General features: G+C 29.4%; 2 protein-coding genes across 2 annotated transcripts; one reads left to right on the top strand and one right to left on the bottom strand.

The window, feature by feature from the left end:
• Nucleotides 1-17323: 17323 nt before the first annotated feature.
• Nucleotides 17324-20082, top strand: CABS01_12296 (fungal specific transcription factor domain-containing protein; the record flags this gene model as incomplete). The annotated part of the gene is made up of 8 exons (XM_060545650.1): nt 17324-17383; nt 17504-17527; nt 17680-17846; nt 18011-18471; nt 18521-18819; nt 18878-19209; nt 19263-19619; nt 19668-20082. The coding sequence occupies 8 exons, from the start codon at nt 17324-17326 to the stop codon at nt 20080-20082; spliced, it is 2115 nt and encodes a 704-aa protein (XP_060396823.1).
• A 304-nt stretch (nt 20083-20386) lies between these two features.
• CABS01_12295 (uncharacterized protein) lies at nt 20387-20955 on the bottom strand (the record flags this gene model as incomplete). Its single annotated transcript, XM_060545649.1, has 2 exons — nt 20387-20881; nt 20947-20955. The coding sequence occupies 2 exons, from the start codon at nt 20953-20955 to the stop codon at nt 20387-20389; spliced, it is 504 nt and encodes a 167-aa protein (XP_060396822.1).
• Between the last annotated feature and the right edge of the window lie 481 nt (nt 20956-21436).

Genomic DNA, 21436 nt, shown 5'->3' with positions numbered 1-21436 from the left:
AGATTAGGCTATAAGTACTTAATTAGCGAGGCTATAATATAAGTATAAGTATATTATAAAACTAAAGCTTATAGAGTTTTTTATAAAAGCTCTACTTTTTAAAAAGTTCTTTTATAATACGAACTATATACTAATTACTAAGTTATTAGCGTCCTATTACTAGCCGTATTCCGAATTTATTATAATTACTCCTCCCTTATGTAACTTTAGTCCCTAAAGTTATTATATAATATCTTTTTTTAACGCTAATAATAAAGCTATTAACGTCGTTATTCGTAATAAATTCTATAAAGCGTCGATAATATCTTTTTTTATTTAAAAATAAGGTATTGTTCCTATTTCCTTATTTAACGGATATTTTATTATTATTATTTAGTAATAGCGCGCTAACTAATTACTAAGTTAGTAATATATATTTATAATAAAGTATTCTAACCGTTATAATATATAAGAGCTTACTTAGCCTCGTAGTTATTATTATTATTAGGTTATTAAGTATAATAAAAGATTTTTCTCTCGTTATTAGTTACGTATTTATTTTTTTTTCTCTCTTTTTATTTAGTAACTGTTTTATAAATTCTTTCTTATATAATTATACTTTTTTTCTTATAATATTCTAATTCTATATCGTTTCCTAATTATAACTTTCTTATTATACTATTACTAAGTATCTACCGAAATATTTATTATTTTACGTATTTAAGATATATTTAATATAGAGTATAATTTTAAAAAGGGCTTTTATAGTCTTTATAGTAATACTCCCTATATATACTACTTAGTTAGTATATATCGTAATATTAATAAGCTCGTTTATATTACTAACGCTTATGTTACTAAATATATTATTTATTAAATTAATAAAAAGAAGTATTTTATTATAAATTATTAAGTCCTTATTAATCCGTTATTAAAATATTAGCTAACGATATTTCTTAAGTTTTTAAGGAGCTATATAGTACTACCTAGTTTATTTAGAATACTTTTATAAAGTTCTATAATACTAAGGAATAGGGTAGCCTTAACTTTTATAAGTATAGCCGCGTTTTTTATACTTTTAGTTATATTACTAATATATAAGAGAAGGTCGCTACTTATATTACTAACCTATTAATAAGTAATAAAATAAAAAAGGTTTATTTTAAATAAGTTACTTTTTAAAAGCTCGTTACTAACTACGAGTATTTAAACTTATTAATCTTAATTATAATAAGTTATTAGTAATCGTTTAGTAAATTTTCTTTTTACTAACTTAGATTTTTTTTTAAGCTAGTATTTTTAATATTAATAATAAGACTAAGATTATTTTCTATTTTAGTTACCTCTAGCTAGCTTATTTTTATAATAATAGTTATATAACCGCTTTATAAAATAACCTCGATACTTTAGTTTAGTATTATAAAAAGATTCCTAAGGGTATTATTATTACGTATATTTAGGAGTTTTTTACTTTCCTTATTTTTTATAAATACGTTACTAAGTTCTTAACGAATAAAGTACTTACTTATATTATTATTATATATAGCGCTACCCCTATTTTTTATAATCCTAAGACTTAAACTCTTATTAAAAAGCGTACTCTTATTACTAACTATATTTTTAATAATAATAACGAGTAGGACGACTTTAAGTTTAAGTTTAATAAGCCTTAGTACGAGGATACTAAATTTAAGGAGCTCGGTAATAACTTAGAAAATTCTTTTTTTTAGTATTATAATAAACGCTATTATTTTAATATTAATAACTTACTAACGTTTATTTATAACGCTTTTTTTAGTATAAATAAGGGTACCCTAGCCCTTAGTTATATTATTTTAAATCTTAATAAAGCTAATATTATGCTCTTCCCGCTCTAAATAAAGGTTTTATAATAGCTTAATAAGGCTATTATTTATATTAAAATTAAAACTATGGGTCGTAATAAGTAGTTTAATATTAATATATTTTTTATAAATATTAATATTACTAAGGCCCCTTAATTCGATTAAAATTACGAGAGTATTACTTTAAATAACGTTCCCTTTCCTTAACTTATTATTAATAATAATAACGTTATTATTACGGCTAGCTAGTCGTAGTGAGTATATTAGTAAAAGTTAAGGCTACGAGTACTAAGTAAATAGTATCGTAGTTATAAATAGCTTTTTTAAAGCTATATTTATAAGTTATAAAGTAAGTAAAGCTTTAGTAATTAATTATAAGCTTATTAAAAGGGTTTTTTAGTAAAAATAGCTAAAAATAATTATAAGATCTAATACTAAGTTAATTATTAAAAAAATTATAAAAAGTCTATTTTTAAGCCCGGCTTAAGTCTATACTATATATAAGTCTCGTTCCTAAATATATCTTTTATAATATTTATATTTATTATTATCTAATTATTTACTAAACGGTTATCCGTCCTACTTATTTACGATCGTCCGTCCTACTTATTTATAAGCATCCGTTCCTTATTTTATTATATAATCGTAATTACGTAACTTATTTATAGTTCTTCTATCCTAAGAGGAGTTACCCTAAGTCCGTATTTTTATATATATAATATAATAGCTATTATAAGTCTTATAGGGTAAGGCCCTAGCTTTATTATACGTATTAAGTCGTAATATTAGCTTCTCTTTTTAAAAGTCTAATCCTCTAAGCCTATAAGTAAGTCGTTTATTCCTAAATTAGGGAATCGTTAAGTATTTTTTTAAAATATACTAATACGATATTAAGTCGAATTAAAAAATTAAAATCTCTAATAGCTATGTCTCGTCGTAAATTATTATATATTATTCGTTTTTTTAACGAAGGTATAGAAATAATACTTTATTTAAATTATTATTTACGAGAGGTTCGTTATTTAGTTCTTTTTAATTCCGAAGTCTACGGAATATACTATTATTTAGGTATTTTATATAATACGTTTACTAATACTATTTATATTTATAAATATTACGTTTTTATTTTATTAAGTCTTAGCCTAACTAAGTATAGTTAGTTAGTTAGTAACGGAGTTTAATCGTTTTAATTATAAAAAAAAAGTAAAAAAGTTATAGTTTTAAAAAAGGGCTACGGAGTTATAAAAAAAGGCTAAGGCTTATTAATAAACTTAGGCTAAGTTAAATAAGTCGTTATTTAAGTTAGAACGTTTTTAGTTTTAAAAGCGGATAGTATTTAAAAAGAGTTAAGTTATATTAGAGGAGTTTTTTAAAGATTCCGAAAACGCTTCCTTAGTAGCCCGTAAAATATAAACTAACGGTACTTTTAGGATTATTAATTAAAACGCCGTAATAATTAGGAGTTCTAAATTTAATTTTAATTTTAATACTTCTTAAGAAGTTATTAAGAGTTCTAGAGGTTCGTAATAAGTTCTTATATATTTTCTTTATATCTATAGTTTTTTTATTTAATTAAAAATTCCCGTATTTTATTCCTAATTCTATAGTTAATAATTCGTTTAACTTCGTACTCTAATTAGTTTAGTTTAATAATAATATAATTTTTTATATATAAACCTCTTAATATAAGTTCGAGTAGTAAGATATAAAAAACGGGATAGTATTATATCGTATTTAGTAATCTTAATTCGTAATTAATTAATAAGACTTTTTTAATAATTTCGAAAGGTCTAAGTTTTTTATAGTCTAATTTATTACTTAGTCATTTCGTTTTAATATTATAGTAAAGGAGATAGGTACTATCCCCCTTTTTTAAAAATAGTCCTCTAATCCTTAATCTATCCGTATTCTTTTTTATATATTATTATACGAACTCGAAGTTTAGTAAGGCTTATTTATAGATTTCTTTAAATTTACTTACGTTTATTACGGCTTTTATAGCTTATAGTCCTTATTATAGTTCTCTATATACTATTAGCTAGAACCCGTAGTTAAAGTAAAACGGGGATTCTTTTATACTTTTACTAATTATACTATTATATACGAACTAGGCTATTAATAAAAGTACTACTTAATTATCCTAGTCGTAGTTTATATAATAACGGAGGTATATTTCGAGGATCTAGTTAATCCTTTTTATTTATCTATCGGTTTATAAGTAAAATAATATCGATAGTTTATAATCTATACTAAGTTACGAAATTAGGGATTTTTAAAACTTTAAAATAAATAGCTTATCTCTATTAGAAATAATTTCTTTTAGTAAACTATAATTCGAAAATATAACTTTAATAAATATATATATTAAGTCTTTTATAGTACTTAATTCCTTATAGGGAATAAAATGTGTAAACTTAGTAAGTCGATTAATTATAATTAAAATACTATTATATTATATTTTAGTAAATAGTTCTTTAGATTTTAGTAGTTTAATAATAAAGTCCTATATAATTAATTATTATACTTCCGTTAGTAATTATAATAGTTATAGTTCGCTATAAGGCTTATATAGGCTATTTTTACTTTTTTTATAAGTCGCGCAGTCCTTAATTACTTCTATAATTTTAATACGTATAATAGATTTATTATAATACTAACGAATCCGTTTTTACGTTTTAATAATTCCTTAGTAACTATATACCGGTATACTATAAATTTTTATAATAAGCTTAGGGGTTATTTTTTTAATCGAGCTAGTATTAATCTTTTTAACTATTATAAAGAGCTTTATAATTAGTATAAAGCTACCGTCCTTCTCCTATTTAAGGATAACTTATATTTCTTTAGGGACCGTAACTTCGTAGTTAGGTCTTTTGCTAAGAGCGTTTACTTTACTATTTTCTAAACCTTTTTAATAAATAATTTAGAAGTTATACTTAAATAGGAATTCGCTCTATCTAACTTATCGTTTATTTAGATTTTTATTCGTTATAAAGTTTATAAGGTTTTTATAATTTATATAAACTATAACTTCGTACTTAGTTCTAAATAATTATAGTCTCTATTTTTAAAATACTTCGATAATTACTATTAGTTCTTTATTATAGATTTACTAATTTAATTCTGTTCTATAGAATACTTTAGAGTAGAAGTAATATAAGTAAAGCTTTTTTTATTTATCTCGTTATTTTAAAACCGCTCTTATAATAAAGTTTAAAACGTTAGTTTTAATTTTAAAAGGTTTTTCGAAGATCTAGGATTATAATAACTAGTTTAAAAATAACTATATTCTTAACTTTAATAAATACTTTTTTATACTTAGGATCCTAAATAAAGGGAGTATCTTTTCGTATTAAGTTATTAAGGGGTCTAACTATACTAATATAGTCCTTAAGGAATCGTTAGTAAAAATTAATAAATCCTAAGAATCTTTATATATCCTTAACGTTCTATAATATAGGCTAGTCCCTAACTACTTTTATTTTTAATACTTATATATAGATTTATCTTAGTATAATAATATATCTAAAAAAGTCTATTTTTTATATATAAAACTCGTACTTAGAGAGTTTAGTATATAGCTTAGCGTTTTAGAGTTTTTAAAATACTATATAAATATACTTTTTATATATTTCGAGGTCGGGGGAGAAAATAAGAATATTATTAATATAAATAATAATAAAAATATTAACATACTCTTAGAATACGTAGTTAACTATTATTTAAAAAGTTACTAGAGTATTAATAAGTCTAAAGGGTATAACGAAGTATTTAAAAAGTCCTCTATAAGTTTAGAATACTATCTTCTATTCGTTTCTTTTCTTAATCCGAATCTAGTTAAATACTTTTTTAAAATTTATAATAATAAACTAGTTAGCTCCGTAAAATAGATCTCTAAGCTCGGTAATAAGTAATAGGGGATAGTAATTCTTTTTTATAATTTCGTTAAGTCTTTTATAATTAATAATAAGTTTTAATTTTCCGCCCTTTTTTAATATAAAGAATAAGGGGAATCCTATAAGGGAATTTGATGGTTAAATATATCCCTTCTCGAGTTTTTTATTAATATATTTATTAAGGTACTCTTATTCTTTTTAATTTATTAAATATATTAAATAGAACCCGGGTTATATCCCTTTTTTAAGCTCGATTTTTATATCCTAGCTACTATATTTTAATAATCCTATTTTTTTAAGTTCTATAAATAGTTTCGTATATATTTAGTACTCCTCGGGTATAGTTTAGAGTCGTTACGATCCCTAATTGTTAGTACTAGTTATAAACTTCTTAGAGCTTTTTACTATTTTAATAAAAACTATATATTATATTTATTCTCATTCTTTAGGAGTTCTTAAAAATCCGTTTAAACCCTTTTTTTTAGGTCGTTTAGTAACTAAATTTTCCTAGAGAACCTAGCTAATAGTCTAATCTATCTATAAGTTATACTTTCGTAATTATAAGATTTTTAAAATAACGTTAATATCTCCTATTTTTATAATATTATATTATAATTATTCTTACTAATTATTAATATATATCGAGAGGTATACGGTCTCTCGATTAATATATCTATAATTATAGTTAACTCGTTCTCTTTTTACTATTTATAATTAATATAAGTTATCTTTTTATACTTATAATAAGTTAAGTTTATTTACTATTTTTAATAAGATATAACTTTCTTATATACTATTATTAATAATAGCGTTTAATCCTCGTCCGTAAATATTAAGGTTAACTTATAAATATACGTCGTTATATTATTTAATTATACGTAAGAACTTTTCTTTTATTCTTACTTTTTATTATTTTTTTATAATTAGCTTTTTTAGTTTTTTAATATACGTTTCTTTTATTAAATACCTTATTTACGTAGTTCTTATTATTCTCTCTAAGCCTTAGCTTTTCTAATATAATAAACTTAGTATTAGTTATACTTATAATCTTCCTATTCTATATATTCGCTATTAAGGTATTTTATAAAAAAGCTAGGGTCTAGGCCGAATATTACTCTATTACTATTATCATAACTTAGTAATATCTAGCTAAGTAATTAGTTTTCTATATAAATATTTTTAATAAGCTTATTATCGCGTTTTTATAAATAAAAGTAACTATCTTATTTATATACGAGGTACTAAAAGTATTTATTATCTAAGTATTTTACTTAAAATAATTCCTTATAAAAGGGGTTTTTAGGGTTAAATAGAGAGTAATTTTTATCTATATAGGGGGTTATTATAACCTTTTTACGTTCTTTAGTTCTATAAAACTAAATAGTTTAGTTATTTTTAAATAGATAAATATACTTATACCGTAGTTCGTCGTTATCCTTTTTAAAGCTAGTATTATTAACGCTAAGTAATACTTTATAATTAATTTTTATTTAAGTACGTCGTTAGGTAATATTACGAGGTTCGTCCGAATTATAAAGTAATTTTGCTTCGTTAAAATAAAAAGAACTAGTTCCTATTTTAATATCTTATTTTTTAAAATTAAAGTTAATTTTTCTCTCTTTTATAATTCCGAAGTTAAGAGTTAGTTTCTTAATTACTTTAATCTTATTTTCGTATAAAAGGTCTTTGAGTTATTCTTTAACTTTATAAATAAATTTTTTATTACTATCTACTTTTCGTATTATATAAATAGACTTAGTTAGGATTTTATTTAGATTAAGTCCTTTTTTAGACTTAATAAATTATTTTTAGTTTATATAGTTTTATCATACTATATAAACGAAGCTACTTATAATTTCTTTAGTATTAGGTCCTCTTTTTTTAAATTTAAAGAGCTACTCCTTTATATTAACTAAGCATCTTTATTTAATTCGTTCTTTAAAAAAATAAAATATATCTTTTATAATAGGGTCTATCTTAGCTTTTTTTTTTATATTTTTATAAATTTAAAAGAGCGTAGTAATATATTTAATATTATTTTTTTTAAGAATATAAGGTTAGTAAGCGGATATTTTTTTTTTTACTACTATTACTAAGGTCCTAACGGATAGTATAGTATCGGATCGTCCCTTATCCTTAAGTCGCTTTAAGTACTATCCTATTTATTCTTTATTATTTTAATAAGTAAGATAATTATCGTTATAATAAGCCGTCTATAAGAGTTATTTATAGGGGGTTTCTTTACTTACGATATTAGCTCGTTTTTCTAAAATAGGTTAGTATTAAATATACTTAGGTTATTAATAATCTCTAGCTATATATCCTAGTTTATTATAGTTATAGTACTTAAAGTCCTTTTTCTAGCGAAGTTATTCTCTTTTAGTAACGCTAAGATCTATTAATCCGCTATAATACCCTATTATAGTAATTATTAGTCTATATTTACGTCTATTATTAAGTTTAGCTCGGTTATTCTAGGCATTTTATCCTTTTTATTTAAAGCGTCGTTTATAAAGTCGATTATTAATCTTAATAGTTATATTAATATAATTATAGAGCTTATTTAGTCGGTCTTATTAAGAGAGGTTATCCTTAACTTCTTTTTTTAGGCTATAATAAAAAGCTACTATAAGCGCCTTATTACCCTAATCAAATTTAGAAATAATTTACCTAAATTCTAATATATACTTACTAACTAACCCTTTTTATATAAAGGTTATAAGCTTTTATTTAGTAATTCGTTCTTTGTTAGGGTTACTAAAAGTTTCTTTAAGTCTTTTTTCGAACTTATTATAATCGTTAAAAATCTTTTTAATATCTTTATTTTAAATATTACGTTCGTTCTTAAAATAGTCTTTTATAAAGAGTTCGAACTAAGTAAGGGTATCCTTTTTAAAAAATAAAGCTACGTAATAAACCTTATTTATTTTAATAATAAAAGAGGTCCTATAATAGTATAAGTAGGCCCTAGTTTAGGTAAGGAATCCTTAGAAAGTATCCGGGGACCTATTATAAGGTTCCGGTTTAGGGTACTTAACCCTAAGTATTAAAAAAAGTCGGGGCGCTATAAGTTAAGTATAAAATTACTTATTCTTATTCTTAAATTTAAGTATTATATTATATAATTATTAAATAGTAAATATAGCTACCTTAGTAAGCTATGCCGTACTATTATTATTAATAATTAATATATTCGTACTATTTAGTTAGTCTTTTAAAAAGTAAACTTACTAAATAGGAGTAATTAAAGTATTATAGCTAGCTAGTTATAATAAGTATATTAATAAAAGTTAAGGCTATAAGTACTAAGTAAATAGTATTATAATCGTAAATAGCTTCCCTAAAGCTATATCTATAAATTATAAAATAAGTAAGGCTTTAGTAATTAATCGTAGGCTTATTAAAAGGGTTTTTTAATAAAAATAGCTAAAAGCGATTATAAAATCTAATACTAAGTTAATTACTAAAAAAACTATAAGAAGTCTATCCTTAAGCCCGGCTTAAGTCTATACTATATATAAGTCTCGTTCCTAAATATATCCTTTATAATATTTATATTTATTATTATTTAACTATTTACCGAACGGTTATCCGTTCTACTTATCTACGATCGTCCGTCCTATTTATTTACGGGTATCCGTTTTTTATTTTATTATATAATCGTAATTATATAACTTATTTATAGTTTTTCTATTTCGAGAGAAGTTACCCTAAGTTCGTATTTTTATATATATAGTATAGTAGCTGCCGTAGGTCCTATAGGGCGAGGCCCTAGCCTTATTATGCGTATTAGGTCGTAATAATTATGCCCCCTATTTTACTTCTTATTCCCATTATACTTTTTATTATAGCTCCTATTATACCTCTTATTATAACTCCCGTTATACTTTTTATTATAGCTCCTATTATACTTCTTATTATAGCTTTTAATAATAACTAAGTAACGAATACTTTACGAACCGCTATTATTAATATATATAATACTTTACGTAACTTTAACCGTCTCTTTTTTACTTATCGTAATATTAATAAAATTAATAGTTTTATTCTAAGTAGTTAGCTAAGTATACGTATAAAACCTCCTCGCTTTTTACTTACCGAGCGGACTACTATTACTAATTATTAAGTTTTAGAGGTATATACTAAAGCCGTTACTATTACTATTAATATTACGTAAGTTACTCCCTTTATATAGCCAGATTTTATTAATTTCTTAATAACGTATTACTAAGGGTTATAATATTATATCTTTTTTTTAAAAATTATACTAAGTTAAATAAAAAGGGTTTTATAGAGTATTATTAATTAACTTATTTTTAATAACTTTTTATTACGAACTTAATATTTATTATCCTATTTTATATATACCCTTTTTTTATAGCGTTCGAATTTTTTAATTATTTTTACTATCTTTTTAAAATACTTAATAAGCTCTTAAGTATTATATTTAATAAGCTACTTAGTTTATTTAATAAGATATTATAAGTTTCTTCCCTCGTTTTATATTATAATAATTTTTTTAACTTCCTAAACATTTTACTCGTCCTCTAATTTTAAAAGATTTACTATTTAATTACTAATTATTTAGTAATTTCTTTATAACTTAAGCTAAGAAACTAAGAAAATATTATATATTCTTTAATACTACTTTAATAAATATACTTAGTAAGCCTATTTTCCTACCTTTTTAACTATTATTACTTTAATATATTTCGGTATTAGTTTATTATTCTTAAATTATATATTCTTTATTAATAGGCTAATAACCTCTCTATAATTAAACTTTTTTAGGGTATATTTTTTATTATAATAAGCTACTTAGCTTTTAAAAGCTTATACTTATATTTATATAGCTTAGGCCCTAATTTCCTTAATTTTTTAAACCCTTTCCTAAACTCCCTAGATTATAGCTTTATAATTAAATATATATTTAACGTACTTAAAATAATAGCTATATAATACTATATACGGGGATATTTTTATAATAAAGTATTAGTTATTATTATATATAAACTCGGCCTTTTTTAACTACGCTATTTACTTATTTAATAAGCTTTTAATATAAATCTTTAAATACTTTTTTAATATTTAATAAGTCCGTTCTATTTAGCTATCCGTTTATAAGTAATACGTAATAAATAGTTAGTAACGTATCGCCCGTTCTTTAATAAACTCTTTTTAAAATACGTTTATAAAAAATTTATTTCTATTTATAATAATACTTTCTAGCGTACCGAACTTATATTTAACCTCTTAATATAAAATATTTATTATTTATATTACGTTAAGTATTTTAATAATAAGTAAGAACTTTACGAACTTTATTATATAATAAATAATAACTAAAATATTATTATATTTTGTATTATTATTACGAGCGCTTAGTAATAGCCCCGTAATAAAGTTTATAAATATTTTTTAAAATAGATATAAGAATAGTAATAATAATTATAGCTACTTATATAGCTTATATTTTAAGGTTATAACTCTTAAATAATATTTATAGTTCTTAATATATTCTTAAATATTTTATTAAATATTTTCTTAGTATAACTTTTTTTAAATTAGCTCGAGAGTTTTCGTAGTTCTTATATAACCTATTCTATAATTATTATAATATTAATAAAAGATCTCTATTTAAAAAGACTTTACTTAAGGAATAATAAGTTTTTTTTTAAAAAATAGTATACCCTATTTATTAAATAAATATATTTTTAATTCGCTAGTTATAGTACGAACTCTTACTAATTATAATATATAGAACTCGTTTTTAGTTTATAATTTTTTAACGAGCTTTTTAGTTTTTAATAAGAAATAGGAAGCGAATACTATTTTACCCTTTATAAGCTCCTTTATAATAAAACGTAAGATATACTATTTTAATATAGTAACTTTAGATCTATTTAATTCCTTTTTATTTTTATAGGACTATTAACGAGCGTTTATTAATAACTTTTTTATTTTTTTATTTTAAGTCGTTACGGTAATAACTATTATTATTTTATTAGTGCGCTTTATAATACGCTATTAATATAAAAAAAAGGGTTCTCTATCCCTAAAACTAGTTAATATCTAGCTAGGATTATAAAAAGAGGCCTTAACTATTTAAACATATATTTTAATAATATTATTTTATTTTTTTAAGCTAATTATCTTTTATTAAACGTCGGGTAGTAGTTCGTTAATAAGACGTAGTTTTTAAGTTAGTATAAAGAGGACGTTTTTATAAAGCACTTCTCTCTTTATATAATCTAGTTTTTTAAATAAACCGTCCGCTAAGTTCGTTTTTCTTAGCTAATATTCTAAATTAAAGTTAAATATTAATAGTTTATATACTTACTTTACGAGCTTTTTTTAAAAGTCCTATGCCGGTAAACCAATTATTCTTTTAAGTACTTAGTAATCCGTTAAAATTATAAATTTTTATAAAAGGCCCTAAAAGTAATAAGCCTAGTACTTTAGCCTTTTTATTATAATAAGTAGTTTTTATTAGCCCGTAGCCTATTACTACTCCGTATTTAAAAGCTTTTATAATTAATAAGTAACGGGTCGCTATTCTTTATTAGCTTATTATAATAAGATTATTATAATAGCTTTAACTAAAGCGTTAGTTTTTATTTATATAATACGTTATAAGTTTTAATACGTAAATACGGTTATTAAAATAAAAACGACTTTTAGCTAATTAAACGCCTCGTTTACTTCCTTAGTTTATTAAAAATCCTTTATTTACCTCTTTTTTATTTTTAGTAATACTATTATTAATATAACGATACCTAAGTATTTAGTAATAAACTTTTAATAAAAGTTATAAAACCCTAGGAATACTTAAATATCCCTAATAAACTCTAGTACTTTTTAGTTAGTAATCGTTCGTACTCGTAATAAGTTAATTTTAATTCCTTTTAATATAATAATATAACTTAAAAACTTAACCCTTTTTTAATAAAACGAGTATTTTAATAGTTTAGTAAAAAGCCTATATAACTATAGACGTTAGAGGACTTTTTTAATATCCTTTATATATTACTCTTTTATTATTAAGTAGATTATTAAATCGTCTATATATACTATATAGTAAATATTTAGAAAATTAATAAGCACTTAGTAAATATATACTTAGAACGTTATAAGTACGTTCGTTAGCTTAAAAAGTATAATAGTATACTTAAAATAACTATATTAGCTCCGGAACGCTATTTTCTATTAGTTTTCTTTTTTAATTTAAATACGGTAATAAGTATCCCTAATATTTATTTTTAAAATCTATTTTGCTCCGCAAAACTTATCTAAGAGTTCGCTAATAAGTAGTAATAAATATCGATTCTTTATAATTACTTTATTTAGCCCGTAATAGTTTATATAAAGGTATAGCGTACTATCCTTTTTTAATACGAAAAGGATTAGTACCCTAGCCTTACTAACTAAAAGTATAATATAACCATTCGCTAAGTTCTTAATAATATACGCGCAAAGCTTATTAAATTATTTCTTATTTAATAAATAAATAAAATTATATAGTAGTTTAGTACTTAGAACTAAGTTAATTAAGTATTTTACCCCGCTATATAATTACGGTCCCTTTGCTAATTACTTATTAAACGTTTTTATTTTTAATTAAAGTTTTAATAATAGACCCCTTTATAGTTTAGTTTCCGTTACCCCCGTAATACTTCTTATAATAATAATATATAGTATATACGCCCTCTTATAATTCTTAATAATATTATAAGCTATTACCTCTAGTTTAGTAACTAAGATAAGCTCGTATAATTATATATTTATTACTATATTAATATAAATACCCTCCTAGCCTATTAATAGTTACGATAATAAAAGGTTTACTATTCTTTTATTTTTATTAATTATAGTAAATAGTTACTAAATCTTCCTTAGCTACTTATAATAGTTAATAAAAAAGAGTATTAATTAATAAGCTTTTTTTTAGCTTACGGTTTTATTTTAAAAGTCCTTTAATAAAAGAGCTATAATAATAACTAAGGTTAACCCTAAGTAAGTTACGAGCTTAGTATTAATAATATCTATTTTAAAATATATATTTATATTAACTTTTATTAGCTTTTTAATAATACTTTATAAAACTATTACCCTACTTTTTATAATTATTTTTATTAGTACCTTTTTAATACTTAGTATAAGTATATTAAGTATATTACTTACGCTTACTTATTTTTTAATAAGTTAACCTTTATAACTCTTAGCTCGGTAGTAACTCGTTAAATAGTTATTAATATTAGCTTTGATCGGGGGTACGTTAGCTTATTATCGCCCCTATTTCTTAACTTATTTTTTTAGTACTTATTAAATATATAGCCTATTTTATTATATATAAAGTACTTAATATCGCTACTACGACGCTTCTATAATAGCTTAGTACGAGTACTCTTATTATATAGCTTTTATAATATTATTTTTAATAAGTCTTTAGAGCCTAGCCCCTTAGAGCTCTCCCTACTCTTTTTTTTATAAAAAGGGGATATTTAATATAGTTACTTTAATAATAAATATAGCCTCTTCTTACTATCCTTTTATAACTAGTTACCGCCCTTTTATTAATTTAATAACTATAATCTATTAACTTTATAAACTATATTACGTACTTTTTTAATTAAAACCCTATAATAAATTAAATCGTCCTATAACTAAAATAGTAATCTAAAAAAGAACTAATATACTTCTACTTTCGAATTCTCTATATTTTCTATACTTAGGTTATAATAAATTACTAACTACTTAATAAAGAATTAAGTAGGGGTTTAGCCCTTTTTTAGCTTTTTTATCCTTAGTTCTCTATAATATTCTTATTTTTAAATTTCGAGATCTACGTACTATTAGTAAATAAACGCTAAAAAGTCGTCCTAAGAGAGGGAATCTTAGAGGCTCTTCTTATAATTACGCTATTATATTTATAATAATAAGAATATTTTAAATAAGGCCTATTTAATATACTATTTTATAATACTTTTTATACAAAGCTTATTACTTACCTCTATAGTAATAATTTAGTCTACTACCTAGGTACTTATAAACTCTTTTTTAATTAGTTTATAGTTATAAAAAAGAGGTTTTTTATATTTTTATTAACCTAAACGTATCGCTAGCCGCTTAATAAGCTATTAAACGAGCTCTTTATATTAACGCCGTTCTTAATTTCGATCTTTAATTATTATTTTTATTATTTTATAAAAGTAAGTTATTATTAAGCTTATAAGGTTTACTAAACTAGCTATTTTAGTACTATCCGCGCTTTTATATATACCTTAACCTCGTATATTTAATAATTAGTTACTAATAAACGCCCCGTTTATAACGAATAAGGTCCTCGGGGTATTAATAAAGTAACTAGCTTATAAAAGTAATTTACTTTAATTATTTTTTTTATTTAGCTCTTTTATAAACGCTAGTATTTAAATAAAACTCGCTTTATAATAAGCTCGTTTCCCTAGATAGAATAGGGTCGAGTAGTTAACTCTAAATAGCTATAGCTCGTTAGTATTAATAGCTCTTTATTAATAACTAAGTATTATTTTATTAACGTTCTATTCGTTTTCGTAATTTATTACTATTTATACTAATTACTTTATAAAAATAAAAGCTTTAAAATTATAAAAAATTAAGCTATAAGTACTTAATTAGTAAAACTATAATATAAGTATAAGTATATTATAAAACTAAAGCTTATAGAGTCCTTTATAAGGGCTCTACTTCTTAAAAAGTTCTTTTATAATACAAATCGTATACTAGTTACTAAGTTATCGGCGTCTTATTACTAGCCGCATCCTAAATCTATTATAAAGACCTTTTATAATACTAAAAATAATAACTAGAAGGCTCGAATTTATAAAAAACTAGATCTAAAACCTAAAAAAATAAATAGTAGTATATAGTTTAGTACGAAGACCTTATATAGAGATTTATTTACTAATTTTTAATAGTTTTAGTACTAATTCTCTAACGAGTCGTCCTATTAGAATAATACTTCTACTCTAACTAAATAGGTCTTTAAGTTACTAAAAAACCGCTAGAAAAAGAGATTTATTAACCTCGTTAGTTATATTAAAGCGAATATATTTATTATAGTATAAGTAATAGTATAGAGGGATAGTCGCTCTAAATTAGTCTTCCTTATTCATAATAACCGCTCTTAATAATAAGAGTATAATATAAATAGCTATATAAATTACCTAGAAGAAGGGTATTTACTATACGTAAATAATATACGTTATTTTATATAGGATAATACCCTTATTTATATTATAAAGCGGATAATAGAGTAGTTTATAGCCTATAGGATTTCCTACCTCGAATAGCCCCTATATTTACTAAACCTTAACCTAATTAAGTATTACTAATATATAATAAAATCTAACTTACGTAAACTATACCTAGAAGTATTTACTTTAAAAAAAAATGAGTTAGATATAAAAGAGTTTAAGTAGTAATTAAGAATAGCGTAAGAGGCTATATTATTAAAAAAGATTTAGAGTTTAATTAACTCCTTACTATACCGACTTATAGTAATAATTTATATACGTAGTTAGTATATACGATACTAAATAGCGAACTCAGGGCTTTTTTTTATATATATTTTTGTTATATAAATTAAAAAATTAATAGTTCTGCGGCTAGTCGAAGTATAGTAGTGAAAATATAGGAGGTTAGGTAATTAGGGACAATGGTGGGGTGTACACGAACTTTTGACACCCCACTGTATTTCGTACTAACCGTGCCCAACTTGTGATTACCTACCTTCCTACCTTACCACGCTTACCCAGTAAATAGATACTTATTGCAGAGAGGGGTCGCTAGCGAGCCTTGCACGTTCTCAACTACCTATCTTACCGCACAGAACGCCGATACTCACTTTACACTAAGAGACCTCAAACCTCAGCCTCACATTCATCCAAATATCAATCCCGGTCCACCAGCCTAGGCCGTCAGTTCTATCTCCTACCAGGCTCAACAGTTCCAGAATTATCTAATCGAGCTACACTGCCACAGCTACGTTGTTCAAGCCAAAGATCGATGAAATAAGCTCATTTATCGCTTCCCATACCCGCATTGCCGTTGCCTTTGCCGCATTTCGATTCATAGTTTATTCTCCTCCCATCTCCTCCCACACACAAACACACCTTCTCTCCATCCCCCACGCTCTTCTCTTAAATCTTCTGACACTCGCTGGCTCTTTGTGAGCCCCCTTTCACGGACCCCCTAGGGACGGATACTCGTTCCCCAGTGTCCATTATCCAGACCTAGACTACCACCATACTGTCGGTTCTATTCACTCCACATCCCTCTCTGATCACCTCTTGCTTGCCAACCACCCGTAGTGCAACTCATTCGCTCTCATTCTGAAGGAGGTATCGAAAGGCAACTGCACCTCCGATATAACAAGCGTTCCCGTTGTCTCCTCTAGTCGCCTAAGTTCTCGGTTTCCGAGACCATTTAACTACTGTCCTGCAGCGCCCTCCTTACGGGCCCTGCCTTGGCCAATAGTTCAGAGAGGACCTTGACGCACACTGGCACACACCGCCGCAAAGCACGGCTTAGGCACGCTGCAGTGTTGGGTCTGCGTTGTTCTTTATGAACATGGATTCCGATTCCCGGTCCGCGGGCCCCGATGACCAGGGCCTCCGTCGAGCTGTATGTCACATACATCCATATTCAGACTATTTTGCTTCACACGATCCATCGGACCTCTTTCTCACCAGTAAAACCTCGTCCACTAGAATCAAATACTGACTTTAATTCTTTGTCGTCTAGTGTGATCAATGTCGCACCCGTAAAGTTGGTCCCCCCAATACCGCTCGTGTCTGTCCCTTGGCCAGCCCTCGATCGAAACTGTACCCTCCAAGCAGAGCATTCTTCCTGCCCTCTGTTGCCCCTCCTCCCCCCAACTGCCTTGTGCCAAGGAGATATAGCCCACGCGTTAAATTGAGAGTCCGGATTTGCTGACAAGAACACGTTTTGGCTTTGTGCTACAGATCCGTTGTGATAAGAGTTCGCCATGTTCCAACTGCCGTATAACTCAACGCTCCTGCAGCTCAAACGGTGTTGGTCAGAAGCCGAAGGAGCAGAGACATCGCGTGCTCATTTCTCTTCAATAGTACGCCATCCACCTCGCCTTTCTTTGTCCCCTCCCTAAGTTCTCTACCTCACTTCATATCCCTCACTCTCAGATCAGTTCATTGTCTTGTGTTCACCAGCACGGCTCCCTGATACCACTGGGCTCGCGAAATAAAAAGCCAATGTTGATATTGCCATAACTAGCGAGAAAAAGATTGATCTCATCGAGGAACGACTTTCGAATATCGAGGAGCTCCTGCGGAGCCTCAGCAACAACCCTCCTGGTGTAGGTGGTCATTCATGGGATGCCACTAGGGCCAGACATACGACGCCCTCAGCCTCGACCATCGGGGATGCTTCTGTCCTATCCCATGACGGTGCAGATTCGGATTCGGCTTTCGAGGGCGACCTCTCTCTGACTGCCCACACCATGTTTGCCAGCGACTTTATCGAAAACGCCGTGCAGAGGACATCGCTCCAGGACGTGGCGCCCAACATGCAAGTTGCGCTCTCTTCCCTCCGGCATATCGTCGCTATGCAGAGCAAGGCCTCTTCCAATCGAGATTTTCGGTTCCGTACGCATCAGCCGCTTCCTCCAGGAGGTCTACCTGAATTGCCCATGCCGCCGATGAACGCCGTCGTTGCTTTGCTCAAGCATATGAAAGGTCCTCTCATTCCTAATCTTCAGAGTTCAACAGACTGACATGAGAATAGTTTCTCCCCCTAGCATATTTTCACTCGCATGCTCTTTCCTCGATGTTGATGACCTGGCCGAGCTCTGCCGGAGAGTGTACTTCTGCACCGACAACTTTGCTGATACCACCTTCATCATAGTGAATGGGGCGCTCTTCTACTTGTTCATGGAACAAGCATACCTAGCATCGGATGCGACCGCTCGCGAAGAGTTTGAAAGGTACCAACATATGTGCCAGAGCAATCTAGAAATGGCGCTAGCTTCCTTGCCTTTGATGCTCCCTGCAAAGGTCGAAAGCATAGAAGCCTTGCTCCTGGCGGTCCGTAAAAGGTCTTGCTGTGCTTGTTTGTAGACGATACAGCTGACAGCGACTGTAGGCCGTTTATGCTGTGGATGTATCTAAAGCGTCGCTGGCGTGGCTTTTCACATCCACTGCTGCAAGCTTGTGTCAGACGCTTGGTTACCACCGCGTATCGCAAGTGAGGAGCGAGAGTGCCGGACCTAGAGACATCAAGACCCTCTTGTTCTGGCATGTGTACATGCTCGACAAAACATTGTCTCTGAGAACGGGGAGAGCATCGGTCATCCAGGACTGGGACGTCACCTTGCCGCGGCGGGTCGACAACACCATGGTTGCGGATCCATGGGGTCTCATCATAACAACGTGGATCAAGCAGGCTGAGATCCAACACCGCGTTTATGAACAATTGTTTGACTCCACTATCTCAACGAGACATGATATCAAACTAACCTGCATGGCAGATACAGTCCACTTGCTCTGGGCCAGTCGCAAGAAGAGCGCATCGAGACCGTGCGTCGCCTGGAAAATGAACAAAAGACGATCATGGCCGCTGCGTCGCATGTGCGGGAGCAGGCTCTCTTCGGCCTCAAGGCCCTCAACGCATCGTCTATCTTGGACATACACCTGCGAGGCGACGAACTGACATTTCAGTCCACGTTGACTCTCATCTACAGGGCGTTGCCAGCGCCCGAAGGTTCGCCAACACGGTTTTCTCAGGAATGTATAGACACGGCACGATTTGCCATGCAGCTACACCTTGAATGCATGCAGAGAATTGCCGAGGAAGGGCGGCATCTTAAAGCAGTCTATATTCACTGGTTAGTCGAAGCAGTAGACTATTACGATCCATGCTGACTCCTACGCAGGGCAATTCTCCTCACGCCTTTCACGCCCTTCTTCGTCCTTTTCTGTCACGTCATTGACACTTCCAACGCTGGCGACCTCAAGAAGCTTAATGAGTTCGTCGCTTCACTTCGACCCGCATGCGCCATGTCGGAGCCTGTAGAGAAGCTTCACCAGCTCTGTTCAATGCTCTGTAACGTGGCGACTCTATACGTGGAGAGCAGATCCCAGCAATCAAATGAACGCGGCCCCATCAACGACGAATTCGATGTCTACCTGAGCGCGTTGGGATTCCCGCCCACGGTGTATCCTGCTCAGGGCATGGATACTAGCGATATGTCGCAGCCTACCCTTCAAACTGCTCAACTGGGCAACTGGTTTTCGGGTAGCCAGTACATGATGGGATTGCTTGAAGAAGACCTAACCCAGTTCAACTAGACTGGCTGCGAAGGAACGGCCGGAAATGAGCCATCGCATTCCCGCCGCGTTGAGTACAATTGACCGATCGTGACCTCCCTAACACGATTTCATCTCCGAGAGTTCCTCGAGGATGCGAGGCTAAGCAGTGGCTAGCAATGTGAGAGCTGAGTGATAGTTCCAGGTTTCGCCACATGACATTGTGAGCCCATATAGAATGGAAATATTGTCGAAACGCCTCATTGCCTTAAGCTACTCCTGTGTCCTTTCAAGCTCTAGCCGGCTCTATTGCGCATGATGTTTGTCGTGCGTTTGGCTTGAGCTTTCACTCGGTGGGGTATTTCGGGTCGTAATGTTCGTAGTCTTCGTCGTCGGTATCGCTCTCAATCAGGACATCCCGTTCGCGTGCGTTCGCAAGTCTGTCTGCCTCTAGGGCTTGGCCGACTTTTGATCTCGGGGCGTCTAGCGCGTTTGGGGCATCGACGAGGGCGAATGCCGATTTGAAACCTGACTTCTTGAAGCCGCCCTTCTTGAGTCCTCCACCTGTCGTAGACTGCTGCGGCTGCTCGTTGTTGGCGAGCTTGATGCTGACAAGGCCATCCGCCCTGGCTTCAGCCTTCCGAGCTCGGGCGCCGGCGTTCGGATCGCGAACCATAGCCTTCATGTCTTTGAGACGTTGTTTATGGCTGTGGTCATAGCTACTAAGGTGCGCCTCGTAATCGTTCATGCGAGAGTATCCTTTCGAACAGAGGCTGCAATAGAATGATTGCAGGGCTTCGCGGGCGGCTGCGGTCTGCGCCGGGGGCAGTGTTTGGTGTCGCTGGGCAAGCGCATGTAGAATTAGAAGTTTGGTCAAGCAGAGAGAGAAACTAGAAGTTCTCTTACCGGAGGCATGTTTGTGGAATTAAGATAGCGAAGAGCTACCGGTCAGGCGCAACGGGAATATGTGATGGTCGGTATGGGGAAATGCTATCAGCGTATTTTTGGAGTCCTGGCTGAGATGTTACCAAGCTCGCAGGTTCCCGAAGTCCCAGCAACTTAGACCCACAACGTTGTGTGGGGAGTCGCAGCACGCCCTGAACATTACACATACCCGAGGTACTCCGTACCTTTACCTGGGTAAGGTACCTTGCTGCCGTAGGTGAAGGCCTTGCGGCTCTCCGGATTGACGCCAGGCCCACTAAACCTGCAGGCTCAGACGCGGGAACTGGCAAGTGCTGCCGCCCTTGCAACGTCAACCTATGACGTTCCGAGGATTGATCAGCTGCCCAGTTTGACAATTTGGAGGCCGACATTTCAACTTCACCTTCCAAGTCTCAATTCTCTAATCTGTACAGCTCGATTTCAAATTGCACATATTCTGCTTCCAAAGACC

The sequence above is a fragment of the Colletotrichum abscissum genome, assembly GCF_030869225.1.
Source record: "Colletotrichum abscissum strain IMI 504890 chromosome Unknown Scaffold_36.1, whole genome shotgun sequence".
Taxonomy (NCBI): Eukaryota; Fungi; Ascomycota; class Sordariomycetes; order Glomerellales; family Glomerellaceae; genus Colletotrichum; species Colletotrichum abscissum.
This window is presented reverse-complemented; position numbering and strand designations above follow the sequence as displayed.